Here is a 16,878-nt window from a genome sequence, read left to right on the forward strand (position 1 = left end):
TAATTAACCACATCCCTCCCTCTGTGATCTACTGAGGAAAAAACTTGCTGCAATTTGACAGAATCTAATGTGCAACCAAAAGAACATTAACTTCACTCCTCAGCCACAGTGTGCCTTTGATGATAACCGTAATATTGTATTTAACATGACAGTCCATTAAGCCAGAAGTTGACGGAGATTTCAAGAAGAACTTCACATAATGAATGTTTTCATTCTCCTCTCATTACAGTGGCTTTTATCCAAAGTGACTAATGCATGCAGGAATCCATTAATTCAGCTGGGGTTTGTTCTCATGTGTGTCGTGTCCTCTGCTCAAGGGCATGGGATTCCGTGACCCGGGTCCTGGGAAGGGGGGATGTTAACTCCAGCTCAACCAAGGTCAACCAACCTCCCTAATCCACACTCCTGCTCCAGCCCGATAAGGCAGCAGAGTCCTGGAGTGCCTGCAGGACTCAGGTGAAGACGGCAGGATCTCCCCTTTTTCAATTTCATTTTTGTCTCTCTTTTCCCCTCAAAAACCTTTATTTAATAAGACAGGTTGGCAGAACATGTACCGCCATGTGTCTGGGCCCTTTGATGGAGGTTTTATCTGGGGGGGTGTAATAAGGCTTGGGGTGCAGGGAATTCAATTCTATCAGGCATCAGTCACTTGCTATCTGCAGGGTGTATTATGAATGGCATGGCTGCAAGGGAGCAGCACAGCACAGATAGCTGCTATCAGAGCTAGAGGCTTCATTTTGACTGAAGACACAGATACATGGAAACTATCATATGTGATGACCTATCATGCGTGAGACATCAGCTGAGGATACCAAGGCTGTCCACTGATTCTCAAGAAAAGGAGATGGACAAGATATACATAAAAAGAGATTTTATACCAAAGCAAGAGTCCTGTTATTGTTTTTAGATTTAAACTGAAGCTTCAAAGATCATTTTCAAATTGTAAGAGCCATCATTTCTGTCTTACATCATTAACAGTGTCATGAGGCGGAGGAGTTTTTCAACAACCGTTTCACATATTTATCTACTTATTTATACATTTCTGATACATGCTGCAGTGCTTAATTCCCCTCCTGAGATCAATAAAGTTTGATCTTGTCTGATCTCATCTTAAATGAAATTTAATTTAGTGAACTGTTACAAACTAACATTGATTGGATTAGTTAGCCAAAATACAAGATGAAACTATTAGCTAGCTTAGATTGTTTCTGAATGCTGCTGTCTGTAATATTCATTCTCAGTAAAACGTGGTTACCTCAAGTAAGAACCACCCATCTCTATCATTGTAATCAAGGAAATGGGTGTTGCATCAGAATTGGGGGAAAGCATATCAAGTGTGGGGGTCATCCTCACCCAGGAAAATTTTGACCTCAAACATTTAATTTGCTGTATTCTGATAATTTTTTCTGCATCTACTTTTGATGGAACAGTTTTAAGTAACATTTATTTAAAAGGAAAACACGCTATTCAGGAACCAGGTAACAATTCAAAATATAAAAACATAATGGAATATAATGCAGTAAGGCTCTCAGTCACTCTAGCCTTAGCACAATGCATTGCATCATTTTCAGGAAAGCAGTTGTCAAGTGAAGAAGACTGTGATCACATGATCAGTATGTAGACAGGAGTAAAGAAGGAAGTAATCCACTTAAAAAGGGAGGCTGGGGTGGTGGAGGGTCACAAAACACAGAATTTTCCCCCAGGAGACCAGTCTTTGGGACCGTGTGAAACCAAGTGAATTTTGAGTTATTTTAAGGTTAATTGTCACCATGTTTCTTTTCCTAAACCAAACCTAAATAACTTAAGTAACTTAACTCTATAATAAGTACATAATGTCATTTGTGGGGCGCTAATTCATTAAATATCATACCAAATATTGTATGAAGATATGTTGAGACAGTACCTGCCTGGCGTTCAAATTAAAATAAATGAATGCATTGTAAATCCCAGTTGGGGGAAGTCAAAATTAGGCCTTAGTCAAATACGAAGAAGATGTGCATTTCCCTTCGTACACTGGATCATACAGTACAAACCAACACTGAGTAAACTAACACACTATAATCTTAGCCACTTGATTCCCATGTTCCATGTCAGCAGGATAAAAAGATTTGAAGCCAGGAGGACTCATTTTGAGTCCACATCTTTCTGGATAATGAGAGCCAGGGTACACACACACTTTGGTGTGTGTGTGTGTGTGTGTGTGTGTGTGTGTGTGTGTGTGTGTGTGTGTGTGTGTGTGTGTGTTCATCTTCCATTATGTACAGTACACGACAGCAAGAGCAGAAGTAGAGTAGTGAGAAAATGAGCAAGTGGGAGCGGATCCATCATTAAGATGCATGGAGAAGAATTTCCAGCCGTCCCTTTCATTTGAGGCGCTTCATTAAAGCAGAGTCAACATGCATTAGTCATGGCGGACGCCGCTGTTCGGGGGATAATTAAGGTCTGAAGCAGCGGCCGCATCAACCCGCTCATGGACCTGCTACAACAGTCGACAAATAGGCGGGGAAGATGATGGCGCTTTGGCTCCCACTCCAGACTCATACCCTCCTCTGGTGCTGTCACAAGGCCAGGAGTTTGACTACCAATACTAAATTTAATGGTCCAATATTATAGTCATTTTCAGGTTCAGACTTGTATTTGGGGTTTTTCTACTAGAACATGATTGCCTGCTTTAATGTTCAAAAACATTATTTTCCTCTTACTGGCTGTGCTGGATTCCTGTACTCACCCTCTGTCTGAAGTGCTCCGTTTCAGAGCCTATCTCTTTGACCTCCACTCTCGAAAAAGCCCAGTCTGCTCTGATTGGTCAACAGTGCTTTTATTTTTATGCCACTGCCACAGGCATTATGTTTTTGGATTGTCCGCCCGTCCATCCGTCTGTCTCATTCCCTTGAATGCAACATCTTAATAATGACTTGAGGGAATTTCTTCAAATTTAGCACAAATGACCACTTGGACTCAAGGATGAACTGATTAAATTTGGGGGTCATAGGTCAAAGGTCAAGGTTACCTCATGTGTCTCATTTTTGTATGAATGCAACATCTCAAGATTATCTTGAGGGTTTTTTTCTCCCCTCAAATTTGGCATAAATGTCTTAGAATCAACATTGAACTAATCAGAATTTACTCAAATTTAGCACAAAAACGTCCAACTTGGACTGAAGGATGGACCTATTTGGATTTGATGGTCAAAGGTCATGGCCACTGTGACTTCACAAAACATAATTTTGGCTGTAACTCAAGAATCCATGTGCTTATTATAACAGTTTCAAACACATGTATAATAGGATATAAACAAAGTGATGACATTTTATATCCAAAAAGTCAGTGACTTCTTACCTTTCTTGGCTGCCTGGTCCTGGCAGTTTTCATAGGTGCAGGGTCCCCAGGCACTCCACGAAGACACCTCACACTCAACAGGACAGCTGATATGGCAGAGCTGGGTGGTGTTCGGGGGGATACCCAGACATAGATCACTGTCCATTGGCCGCAATGCTATGGAGACAAACACAAGAGTTATTGGACACTTTAGGAATGATGTTATGAGAAAGACCAGAAAAAATAGGGACATTAAACACTAAAAGCTACAATTTAAAGATGCCTGAAACACATTCCGTAGTTCTTGTCACTGATAATTGTTCAAACACTGTTTGACAGAAGAACCACACTCGGAGCAAAATCAGGTTGCTCAGATAAGTAAGTAGAAGAGTTTCCCTCTGCAATACCAGCTGCCAAAGTTTCTAACTTATACATCAGGATCTTCCATTCAGTTTCAAAGCTGTACAGAAGGCCACAAATACTGCAGGGACAACAGCATCTCAACTCCAGTCTTCAAAGTTATGTGAAATCTGTATAGTTTAACAGAACAAACCACAAAGACATAAAAACATTAAAAGAGAAAAAAGGCAAAAGTTGGTCTTTTAGGTCTCCAATACCCCTGCCTTCAGAATCCCACATCACCCAGAAACAAATCCTTTCAGCTAAAAATCAAAGCCAAAAATTGCAAACACCCTCCTCTTTCATTCACAGCACCCACCCCCCAAACCCCAAATCTTCCAAAACCAGACAACTTTGAAACAACAAAGCTCTTTTAAAAATTTTCCCACAGCACAGCAGGCCAGTCTTCAATTTGGCCTGATTCTCTGTGGACCTCAGCTCCAAACAGCTGTAGGTGACTCTCCGCAAGGTCGTCAAGCTGATGAATCATTCTCGCTGTGCCACAACAGGACTGAGCCTAATTTACATGCAAATTGCCTCCACTTGGCCAAAGGTGCGTCCTTTAATAGTGTCGCTTAAGTATGCGTGCATGTGGCATGCCCTTGAGTACACACCTGACGCAAGAACAGGTGATATGTCAAATGTTGTGATGTGATTAGGTTTTTTTTCCATCAACGACAGTATCAAATTATTTTCTAATACTTCAACATAGTTGTAAATAGTTTGATGTGCATTTTATGTTAACAGTTGTTGAACACATGTTTTCATGCAGAGAACAATAAAATCTCAAATTGGCTGATATATGGGACTGATGTTATCAGACGGGGGGCATCATTTTGGAAATCCAGTGGGACCTGCTGTGCCGGACAAAGCTAATTTGGTGCCCCAGGCAAGCTTCCCCTATTAATTAAACCAAATTTCAGTTATAAAAGCCACCTACACTAGACTATAAATTCTAATTCTAAATCCATTTAGAGGCATCAACAAAATTTGTATTAAAATAACTGCCTTTTGTATTCAGATCTTGTAGTGCTTTAAATTGGAACAAATTGCTTGGTATTGTAATGGTTTCAAAAGTAAAGAGTTTGTGGTGGCAAGGGATTGGAAATAAAAGTAACAGGACTGCAAAATCAAAACTTGGAAACAGATTCGATTTTAAAAGCCATCCACCCCTGGCTACAGACCCGTGTTGTCACATGTTCTCTTATTACCATTCTGAACTTCACGACATTATTATTTTTACACTTTCTGCCCCCTGCCCTCCATTTCATGAATCATTTCTCTCACATCCCACTTTGACTGACACAACTGTGTAAGAGGTAAAAGGACTGTAATGTAACTGGCTGAGAAGGCAGTGATTAATTACCACACTCTTGTGAATATTCCACTATAACCAAATGCTTCAAAATGAACTATGTGTTTGGATATGCCTCCACTGAACCTGAACAACTAGCACTTTGCAATGGTCTTCATAATTAGCTGTGTAAGACTCTATATTAACTGAGATATCATATTGTCAGGACTGATCCACTGGAACCCTGATATCAAATCCCAAATCAGATTAGCAAATATACCATTTATTACAACATCCTAATGACCTGTTGATGATAATTCCACCATGTCCAAGTGTTGTCAGGCCAACCAAACAGTCACACATCCCATTTCTTATTAAAGCTTTTCATCCACATGGTTCATTCAGAATTTGGGAGAACAATAGCTTTTTTGTTTCCCTCACTCCTTGTCCACTCTGAGCAGCTCTTCACAACCATAACAAAGGCTGATTAATGGAAATCTCCACACAGTCTGACCTTGCCCAGGTATCTCTGTGCCAGATGGTCTAGTCTTCCCTGTGCTGTGCCTCCAGCCGCCAAATTAGGAACCTCCGCTGCCACGTGCCACCTGCCATTAATAACACAACTCCCAGTTCCTCTCCAGCCGAGGATTCATGGCGTCACAGTGGCACAGCTGTTATACAGCATGTTACAGTTTGCTCCCAAATTGGGTTTCGCATTGATCCAAGCCAATACAGAAAAAACAGCGGAAACAACTAACACTCCCACTCAGTTACATTCAGACTGTTATCTTCAAGAGAAAATGAGAAACTGGCAATGAAATGTGTGCCAAGGGAGGATAAAAGCTGCTTATGATAATCAAAAAACACTCAATTTGAGAATGTAGCATTGTTATAAACAGTGATCCTGTCACAAGTAATCTTTGCATGCGTGACACAATTTCAGGACCAAGTAAATCCTTCACTTTACAACTGTGAGTAAGCAATGCTCTGGGATGGTAGCATTTCCCAGTAATCGCAATGGGGATGATGTCTGAATACAGATATTACTGCCAGAGTGTCCTATCTCAGTCACTATGGGATTTGCTCATCATCCTTGAAAGCAAATGATAAGATTACATCAGCTTTAATTGGGATACAGATTCCCCTCACACAGCCGTTTGGCTCATGACACTGAAATCATCCACTGCATGCTGACACGAGAACTAGCAAATGATCCGGTGGTCATGATAAGAGCAGTTTCAGTAAAGGTGGCTTAGGATGTATCTGCTCACTCCAACTCTTGGCAAAATCATCTAATTGCATCATGAAATTTGAAGTATTTGATTGTTGTAAAAAAGAGGTTGCTGTTGAGTTTTTTAAAAATGGTCTTTTTTTTGGCACTTCAGCACCGCATATCAACTTCCATAAGTTCCAGTATGTTCGAGAGAAGCCAGACATCTCTACAGCCGATACCTCCAACACTTGTAACTCACGCCAAAACAATCTACCACAAAAGTTATAGGGGAAAACATAAGCATTTTTGATTTTGGGGTGAACTGTTCCTTTAAAGCAGGGAAACAATATCAATAATTATTGGCAACCTTTGGGGCTGAAAAATGAAGTGAATGTTGAGGTGACAATAATTGCAGTTCCTCTAATGGCCACTTGAGGCTGGCTCTAAGGGAGTCAATTGATCCTAATAGATCTCCATGTTAAGATGTACAACTTTACACCAGAAATAAACTTGTTCAGAAAAAGGTTTCTGTCTCTATAGCTAATTTTAACATACATAACAACTGTAAAGGGGAGAAATTTTGATATAACTCGCCCAATTACATTTACTTGAGGCTTAAAGTTACACATATTAAAGGGCCTGGCCACTTGAGTGACAGGCTGTCTGCAAGGTGTTCCTACGGTCTGAGTCAGGTCCATCCCTCGCTCCTCCACAGCTCCAACCTCTTGTCCATGTTCAGTGGTTTTAAGTCTGTTTTTTGCTTGCAAATATTAGCATCAGTATTATCAGTATATGTAATATGGCTGTAAATGCACCACCCTAACCAAGCTAGAGGCCAGAAGCACTCATGCCATACTAATGGCACTCCAAAAATCCAGGATGGCGACAGCCAAACTCGAGGCTTTAAAACTGCAGTACAAAAACCAATGGGTGATGTCACTACAGCCCTTATTTTATACAGTCTTTGCTCCATAAACACAGTCTTATATGAAAATGGAAATTAATGAACATTTTTCATTGCAGTTCTTTTTTGCCTTCAGGTTGAAAAGATAGAATTGAATGTTTTCCCCTTTTTTTAAGCCTTCTCTGATGCATGCTCCTACTGTACCTGCTGCTTAGGCTACATGCTAGTGTGAAAAATGTTTGCAAAACAGAGATTGTCAGCTGACCAGGCACTTAATTTCCTCTAGCCACTTAACTGACATTTTTTTTTAAAACAAAATCAATCAGATGAATCAGTAGCACCATCACTAGACTGTAGTGTTGGAATTACATGTTGCCAGCATGAAAAAAGCCAAAAGGAAGTATTGAGAAAATGTGCAAATGAATAAGGAGGATAGGTGAAGTCTCTCATGCACATCACATTAGGGGGTAGCTAAAATTATACAAGACATGACAGAACAAAACCTGTCTGGGATCAAGGACAGGTGAAAAGAAGGAGGAGGATCATTTATTCACTTCATTTATCACATCCATTCTTTTTCTCGCTTTTCTTCTTCTGCCACCATCCGAGCCAAATCTAGATGCTTTTCAGCTGTCATTGTGCCTTCATTACTGTCCCTCTCTTCCGCCCAAAAACACTTTCCTTAACAATTACTGTGCTAACATGCAGACAGGGTGTCTTGGCTGAAGGTGCAGTCGCTATTTTCTGTCTTATTCTGACAATAAAGGGGGACAGTGGAAACTACGACTCACCACTGTTAACAAAATTGGCAATGTGGACTCTTGACACTGAAGGATGAAAGCGCGTGATTGGTTGTGAGCATCTGATCTAAATAATTTCTAGCAGCAGACGCCAGTTCGGCCTCTCCGGCCAGATGGACTGAGACTTTATTGTGTCAGTGCTGGATAAGCATGGGCGTGCTACCAGGCCACTTCCAGCCCTCCGTATGCTCAGTAATGCCACCAATTTATGCAAAAGCTCACATTTCATCTGCGATCCTCTCCGTGTGCTTTTGCATGCACATTAATATATTCATATAGCTCAGTCCCAGATTTAATATGAGGGGAAAACCTCTTTAATTCTCCACTCTGGTTCACACATTTCTGGTAAAGCAGGGGGGAGGATATCAGTGACTGTGCGCAGAGCCGGAACAGATGACACGATTTTGGTGTGTGCGTGTTTGTGTGAAATGCAAGCCCAAACAGATGATTCAAAAGCTCATAAACAACTTTTGTGTGCCACTCAGCCCTCACAGATGTAATTTGAAGCTGTTTTTAAACCAGCCTCTGTCAAAACACTTGCTATTAAAAAGGCTATAATTTACTCCATAAGCCCACTTTGCTTTGTGTCACCAAGATATTGCTCCTATTCTTTCTTGATGTTGTTTGTTTGTTATTTGAGCGGATAAGCGGCACTGGATAGGCTGTATGAATGCTGTTTCATATAATGATTACTATTCATTTACAGTACAGTAGTGGGACTGGAATTAAGATAAGGACTATTTGCAAAGTGTTCCACTATATAAAGAAATGCAGATGTTTTCATATCCAATTTAAACAATCACATTGATAAAATGATGCTGCCAGTGTTCTTTGTATTGGTCTTTGTTTGCAGTAATTTTTCAGCCCTGTCTACTGTTATTCATACACTCATATCATAAGACATTTTTCCCAGATTACATTTCCTGGCATGATTTTTTTCAAGTCCAGGAAGTGTTACAGATGTCAAGTCAGGATAAGGCCTCTAAACACTTGGGTTAAGGCTGGGAAAGATTGTGGTTTTGGTTTATTATTTAAAAATAAGGCACCTCCAGTCTCACTTTAAGCCTTTTTCAATATTTAAACAGGCCCTGGACCTCTCCCTGACCTTATCCAAGTGTTTTAGCAGCCTAATCAGAATCACAAGCGCAGTATTCATACCTTAGCTGTCAAAAGAAGATATTGTAGGAAAGCAAATCAAATTCCAACTTGTTTCCTGTCCAAGGTCATCAAATACAAACAATTTATGCCCCTCGGACACCAAGAAACCCTGTGAGGTCTTTATGAGATGCACCAAGCTTTCAAGTAAGTCAAAAGTAAACCAATCCGCAGTGATACTGGATGCTGAGAGCAACTGATGTTGTATAGCACGAGGGTGAGAGCGAGGTAAATAGGTCAATCAAAACTGGACTTTTATCCAGGGGACTGCAGTTTCTGACCCGTGTGAAATGTAATGTTTTAATTTAATGTTACATACTGCAACATTACAAAAAAAAAAAACATAACCACTTTTTATAGTTAAAATGAAATGACATTTGAGTGCAAATGATTAAAATTCTACATATTTGTTAGAAATATGCACAGTGACTGCCCTCTTAAGGTTGAAACCTGACTACTGCAACTAAAATATGCTTACTTACAAACCTTTTGTAAACAAACCCTTATTAGAAACTGGTATCCAATATTCTGAAGTGGATATATCATCTATAATCAGCTGGCTTTTTCCACCACAGTTTCCTCACTGTTGCCACTCAGATTCAAAACAGCAAACACAACACTACTTCACTTCATAACACTTCCAAATAATGTGTGTAATGTGCCTATAAAAATTCCCTTAAAAACTAGTAGTATGCCCGTGTTTATTAACAGTTAACAGTATAGTGTCCAAATTACACGGGTGCTACAATTTATTTATACAATATTCCTATAGGGAAAGATAAAGCAGTGTGCCTGTGGTAGTCAATCATAGTGACCTAATGACCAAAGAAAATACACCCAGATGGCGTTAATTCAGAGCCAGAGCTGCACCATTTGGGGAATGTTTTCTCTGGCAAAAAGAAGGCAGAGCAGTCCCATAGTGTTACATTTAATACAAATAGACATCTATGTGAAATGCATACAAATCTCTATATTTTGGTATCACTATGTTCTATTAGTACTTTTTTTTTCCAAAAGCAGAGATGCAATCTCAAGGTCACCAAACTGGATGTTCTCCACTGTTTGGCTGAGCCAAGAGAGTCTGTCACAAACACATCGAGTGACAAGAGACACCCTTGGCAGACTCCAGCACCCACCAAGTTTTTAGTCAGATGCAGAAGAAAATAAAACCATTGGCTTGAGACTTGTTTGTCTAAGCCATTTTTATCTTTCATTTTCATTTTCCTTTACTTTTTGTTTCACTTTCAACAGAGATAAGATAAATCAATAAATAGAGACGATATTATCAAACAAGGTAAATAAATAAAGTAAGCAAACTCCTGCGGTGAATGGTGAATGGCTAAAACTGTATACAGAAGATCAAATATAGCAATACAAGACGACAGCATGCTGAGAAAATCACCTTCTTTGCTCCTGAGCGAGCTGAGGTTTGGCGGGGTGTCAGTGCTGGTCTGGACACAGTAGACCTCACGGGTCTGAATCCCACCTCCACACAACCCTGTCTGGTTTCCACGCCGACGGTCCTGTTGGCTGAGCAGCACATCCACCCTGCACTCTGTCCACTCTGTGGTCCTCCAGCTGTAGCTGAGGACAGAGGTGGACATTGGAAGAGTTAGTCTGGTGAGTTTGTCAGCCTTTTGTTGTCTTTCCTTAAAAAATAACTGAATTGATTGAAACAACAAATGCTGTCATTAGTATCAGCTTTCAAAAAGCAGAAGCGGGGAAAAGGAGTTGGTTGTTGTTAAGCTGCTGACATACAAACTATCAGCGTGGTCTGTCGGTCTGGTTCAAAACACAATTCATATTGACCAGATGTACCCATAAAGCTGGAGCAGTCAGATCAAAGGTCACTGGATATTAAGTTTCATTTCCTGTTACAGCCCATAGATTAAGTTTAAAAAATCAATGGTTTCATTTTACATTTTTTCAGAAAGCAAACAAGACAAAGTACACACACGAAATATCACGTGTTTGGCTTAACCACCACAAAACAATAAATGAAACTGGTACATTAAATGTAGTATGGTCCTGTTAGAATCAAATGCAAACCTTTATGACAATATAATGAAATATTCCAAACTTTTGACATTTTTGACATTTCTTGTTTTAACTTTCTTCTTTAACATAATTTTACTGATAACTTTTGTCCAATGCCAGACCTAGCACATTCGGCACCCTGGGTAAGCTTCCCCTCGGGCCCCCCACCCCCAAAATTATTATTATTAGTTACTAACTACTATTAGTAGTAGTAGTTAGCATCATTTGAATTTATTATATTGATTAAAAACAAGAACAAGAGCTGATCAAAATCGAAACAAATAAACAATTTAAATAATGCAAATATAACTATATAACAAATGACGAAAAAATTAGCAAGTTTGCAAATGTTGTATTCTTTTTTTACTTTCTGCATCCTGGATGGCTGTTGCCTTTCATTTCATCATTTTCTCTTACTCGAATAGAGTTGTGCAAGAATGAGCCCTAAAACCTGGAAATGACTTTGCATTTTAGCACTGCCAGTTCCCTCATCTCAAAATTACCAGATCTTTTTTGAATGAGGTTTTAGTTCCCTGAAATGTGGTCTGTGGTCATCACAAGCTTTATAAACGTTTACGTTTTGTTCTACAATATATATAGTATGTCAGTAAAAACCCCATCTGTGAATTCTGAAGCTACGTCTTAAAAAAGGCAGCTGCTAACAAGTGGTTAAATGAGACTACAGAACGTCCTGCAGCTGTAGTGTACTTCATTAACCACCTATTGTTTGCTTTTAACTTCTGGCGATTGCATATATGCTTCAAAAGCCATAAAAGTGTGAAGATTATCTTGCTGAACTACACAATACAAAAATCTGATCAAATATCAGATCCTTAAAATATCATTTGCAGAGCAGATATTGTGGTTCAACCAAATGTTTTAAATTGCTTCGAGGCACACTCAAGAGCGTGTATGGCTTTTTGCAGGCAATGAACAGCATCAGTTGTGCCTGGCTGAGTCTGGGTGGCGAGCATGTTAGAAAGACTTTTTATGTTATTGACCTTAGATCTCTGTTTACAAAACGCCTCAGGATTTGTAATGTCACCAAGACTTCCCACTGACATATCTCTAAGACTCCATTTTTTCAGCTGAAAGGAGTTTGTTAATTGCAGCATGGATGGGTTTGTGTCTGGTTAGTGAATTGGCAGCAGTCTGCTTCAGCAATAATGTATTGTGGTTTCCACCCTGAGGTCAGAGAACGTAAACCCTGCCTCCATCTCGGCTGATAATGGAATTCATTTGAGGTCGCCAATAAAAGGCTCCATATTCATGAGCAAGGTCTCTCTGCCCCTCAGTTGCCTCTGCACTGCTGCACAACAATGAGGCCCCTGGGAAAGCATTGCATCTTGGGGCTTTAAGTTGCCCAGATGGGGACACTCAGACAGAGCAGTTTTTCAGCACCATGGACAGAGCTGCTGCCTCTCCTCCTGCTGTACATCAAACAAAAGGCAATGTGAGTCAATGGACGTTGGACAAAAATGCTTTATCAAATTATGCTCCAGGAGAAAGAAAACCCTCAGAAATATTGTTAATCACACTGAAACTCATGCACTACACACAGTTTTTTTTCTCTTACTCAATTTATTATTTTTATTTTTGGCAGCCTTGGTGAATACAATTTACCATATGCCCAAGCCACCATTGTTAAACCCTTTGAGACCTGGGGAAATTGGCTTGATTTCTTTTTTGGGAGGAAGGTAATGAGCAACTAAAGAAGAAATGACCCAGAAGTTGGCAAGAAATTAGAAAAAAGTGCAAGAAAATTACCTGGAAATTGAAAATTTAAAAAAAAGGACATTAAAACAAATGAACAAACAAACTAAAAAAATACAGATATTACCTGAAAAAGGCCTCAGATTTTTAACATTCTGTAAAACAATTTTAAATATATAATTATGATAAATATAGCTTTTTAAATAATAATAGTTTTCTAAATTTGACATTTATTGTCAAGTTGCTCATTGCCTTTTTCCTCATGTTTTTTTTTTTTTTTAAAAAATGAAATCAAACCAATTTTTTCAGGGTTTGAAGGGTGAACCGTCATCAACTTGAAAAACCAAAGATCACCTTTCATCAGCAGCTGATGACAGCCATCAAAATGCCCACTCCTTTTGCTGTCTGTATAAATCCACTTACCAGCATGCCATGTCATTCCCCGTGCTTACGCCCACAGACACATATGGCATATCCCAGCTATCCTGACTGCTGCCTGCATGTCATGTCTGATGTGTGTGATTATGGGCAATGCATTAAATTACCCAACACTATGCAAAACAACAAAGTGAGAAAAAAATGTGTGATCTAAAATTGTATTCTTTCCAGTGTTGAAATCTGAAAACTAAACATTACCACTGTGTCTTAAAGATGGTCTATGAAACATACAAAGAGACTGATGTAAGGAAAAATATTAAATGGAGGAGAAAAAACGTAGTTCCAATAATAGCCACAAAATATGGCCCTATCAGCACCAGAACATACAGAAATCTAACATCATACCACTGGGTATGACCACCTAGTTTTAACCTTTTTTTTCATGGCTAATAAACTTGACTTTGAGGAACCTAAAAGGTAATTGACAGTCCCTCCTGGGGAGAGCAGGATGGGGGTGTCAAGATGAGACAGCAAGGTGGAGCGAGAGAAAAAAAATAACTCAGCAGAGCAGTTTCCTCTCAGATGCTCTATTTACTTATTCCTGCTGGCACTGAGCCAGACACAAGCCATTTCCACCGCATCTCCTCACACACCCTTCCCCAACAACACCCTTCCTCTAACCCCACCCACGTCATCCACCCTCACTCTGTCTGGGATTATTAAACCTGCAGACCCTGGCAGTAATGGGTTTGTTATTGCCTCACCCTGCACTCTTAACATAATTTAGGGAAACACATTTGCTATGATACAGCTTATTACAGTTCCGGTTACTTGTTAATGTTACTGCCGGTGTCTTCTGATAAAGCACCAATTTTTGTTGGATGCCCAGTCTATTATTAGCCCCACCACTGAAAGCTAAGCTCTGTGGTGTAAAGTAATATGACAGAACAGCCTTATTCTACTGCTTCAAGACAGACAGGTGAAAAAAATAAGATTAAGAGTCTACAGTCATGCATGCAGCTCTGTGCCTCTGTGTTTAGGCATGACAGTGCTTTGAGCAAACACAACTGCACAAAAATGGCCCCAATAACAATGCTATAAGGTGATGTTTAGAAGGTAATATTCAATATATTAACCATCTTAATTTAGCTTGTCAACATTTGCGAATGTGCACTAAACATAAAGTATAGCTGAGGCTGATTGGTCAGTGTAGTTTTGGAGGGAATTTGGTCATAAACAAAGGTATTGGACAAATTTAAATTTTGACCTAATTATGACACCTAATGTGAAAGGTGGGCTTTTAATGCGTCCATTGATCTGAAGACAAGACAACCTGGTGAGAACTGCTTTTCCTTGTAAATATAGACTTCATAACTGTTTTGTAACGCAGAATAATGGAATTGAAAACATGGGATTAAAAATGCAATTAATCAGGATTAACTATTGAAATTATGTGATTTATGGTGATTTTAAAAATTAATCATTTGACAGCCTTGCTTTAAATAGTTGCTGAGACATTTGAGTCTGGATGAAAACACACAGAGGGTCAATATGTACTCCAGTTATGGGTAAGATTGATAACTGAGTCAACCCCATATAGCTAATTTACATCAGGGTCTCAAAAACATCTTATTTGACATGGCTAACAACATCAACCCCCCAAAAAGCGCAAAATGTATTAGGTATAGCCGACATCCAACCTGAATACTTCTAGGTATTTCTGCCTGAGATAATGTTTTGTTTCACATAACTCAGTCACTTTATTAATCGCAGATGATTTACACATGAAAAACTGTACATCTACTCAACTTATCAACAATTGCACTTCTATCTTTGTCCAGTACTTACACAATGCAGGGTGGCACTCCGTCTCCCTGGGGGCTGCAGGGCTCCTTCTCCTCCAGCTCTGGACAATCTGCTCCTCCGTTGATTGGGAACTGGCTCACTTTTCTGGTACGAGTGCGCTCCCCCTTGGGCCCATTGGGGTCGTAGCACTCCTTAGAGCAAACTGACCATTCAGACCATTCAGTCACATCGCAGTCTTTGGTCATGACGCAGGCCTGGAAAGTCACCGGCAACGACTCCTGGGAGCACAGGCTGGAGATGAAAAGACAAGATGATACTTTAATATTTTAAAGGAGCTGTATGTGACATTTAGAGCATTAATATAGCAAACCCCATTACATATCCGTGATGCTGAAAAAGCATCATGTTGACATCACAAAGTCCCCAAAAAGCCACCCATACAAGACAAAAAAAAGACAGACAGACAGCATTTTTTAGCCTGTTAAAATGCCTCTACATTCAGAGATTGGGTTATTAAGAAAGGAATAAAGCGACTGTTTTGTGGGGATTACAAAGATGTAAACGACTGGTGAAATGCTGCTGTACATCCTGCAGCTTTCCTTTGTCTGACTCAGCCAATGTGATAAACAGGGGTTTGAAAGTTGTTCATTACAAACCCAAACAATTTGTTATCCCCATTTTCAGCGGGTGCTTCACAGCACCGTGGCTTTGTTTGATGATGGGATTGCTGAGGAGTTGAAAGACACTTGTTTTTCTCTCTGTGTGTTTTGTAGAGGATGATAGGCCATTTGGGATAATGACACACAGCTTCCCTTCTCTGGTTGTCTTCCCTTTGAGTCTCAGTTCAATTTTTCTTCAACTCTGTTCAGAAGCTTCATGTAAAAACAAACTCTGCTCTTTTAGGTTGTGTTTTGGGGTCGGTTCTCCTGCAACCACTGAGGTTCTTTCTTTAAACCCTTTATAGAAAAGTCAGAGCAGCAGGGTCTAGACACATACGCGATTATGGCGTCATGAAGCTTTACAGAATCAAAATGTAACAGTTTGCACTTTGGCTTTGACTCTGATGTTCACACCACAATATGTTATCACAGGACGAACAACACAAGCACTTTGTGTGTTTGGCATACTGAGAAAGGACTTCAGAAAGACCTGCATTTATGTTTTCCATACAAATTACTTCTTGTGGTTGTGAGACCATAAATATCTTTTCTGAACTGAATGTGGTCAATAACTAAAGGTCCTCCAAACTACACAACAAAATACTAGCAAAACACTACAAGTGATGTTTCTGTATTCAATACCTAAAAAGCATACACTTAATTATCACATACATCCTCCTAATATATGAATATAAGGTTAGAACATATGTGAAACACATATGTTATACAGTAAATATGTATATGTGCATATATTTAAATATCTATACGTCATAAAATTTTATATTTACATTTTATATGTTGCTACCATAAATGTTTCTGATATGTATTATGATAAATAATATTTGCAAGTTAATGAAAACAACATGTATAAAAATATTCAGTATGCTTAACTGTTTTTTATACTAATTTTTGACATACATATATATCTTGACCAATATTAACATATAAATGAGAATCTTAATCAGTGAGTCAAAACAATGTTTCTCAATCAATGTTTCAGCGCTTGATTAAGGCCCAGTGAAGTTTGCAGTTCATCATTTTAAGCTCTTGACACTTGGGGATAATTAGCAATTTTAGCCACCAGTTAAAGTGCCAAAGTAATGGCTCCAAATGTAAATAACGTAGCTCCAGCAAACATTTAAACAGTCAGCATCACTATCAACTCAGCCATATCTATATTCTGCAACTTACTCTGAGCAGGG

General features: G+C 39.3%; 1 protein-coding gene across 2 annotated transcripts in view; it reads right to left on the reverse strand.

Moving 5' to 3' along the window:
* thsd7aa (thrombospondin, type I, domain containing 7Aa) overlaps window positions 1–16,878 on the reverse strand; it is a 139,350-nt gene that overhangs the window by 58,259 nt on the left and 64,213 nt on the right. For both annotated transcript variants that reach the window (XM_088090555.1, XM_088090554.1), the window contains exons 3-5: window positions 15,060–15,308; window positions 10,486–10,667; window positions 3,340–3,495 (exon numbers count right to left, since the gene is read on the reverse strand). In XM_088090555.1, the coding sequence (XP_087946681.1) occupies window positions 3,340–3,495; window positions 10,486–10,667; window positions 15,060–15,308 (587 nt within the window). The remainder of the gene's footprint in view (window positions 1–3,339; window positions 3,496–10,485; window positions 10,668–15,059; window positions 15,309–16,878) is intronic.

The sequence above is a fragment of the Plectropomus leopardus genome, chromosome 17 (assembly GCF_026936395.1).
Source record: "Plectropomus leopardus strain MGB_pleo_1.0 chromosome 17, ASM2693639v1, whole genome shotgun sequence".
Classification (NCBI taxonomy): Eukaryota; Metazoa; Chordata; class Actinopteri; order Perciformes; family Serranidae; genus Plectropomus; species Plectropomus leopardus.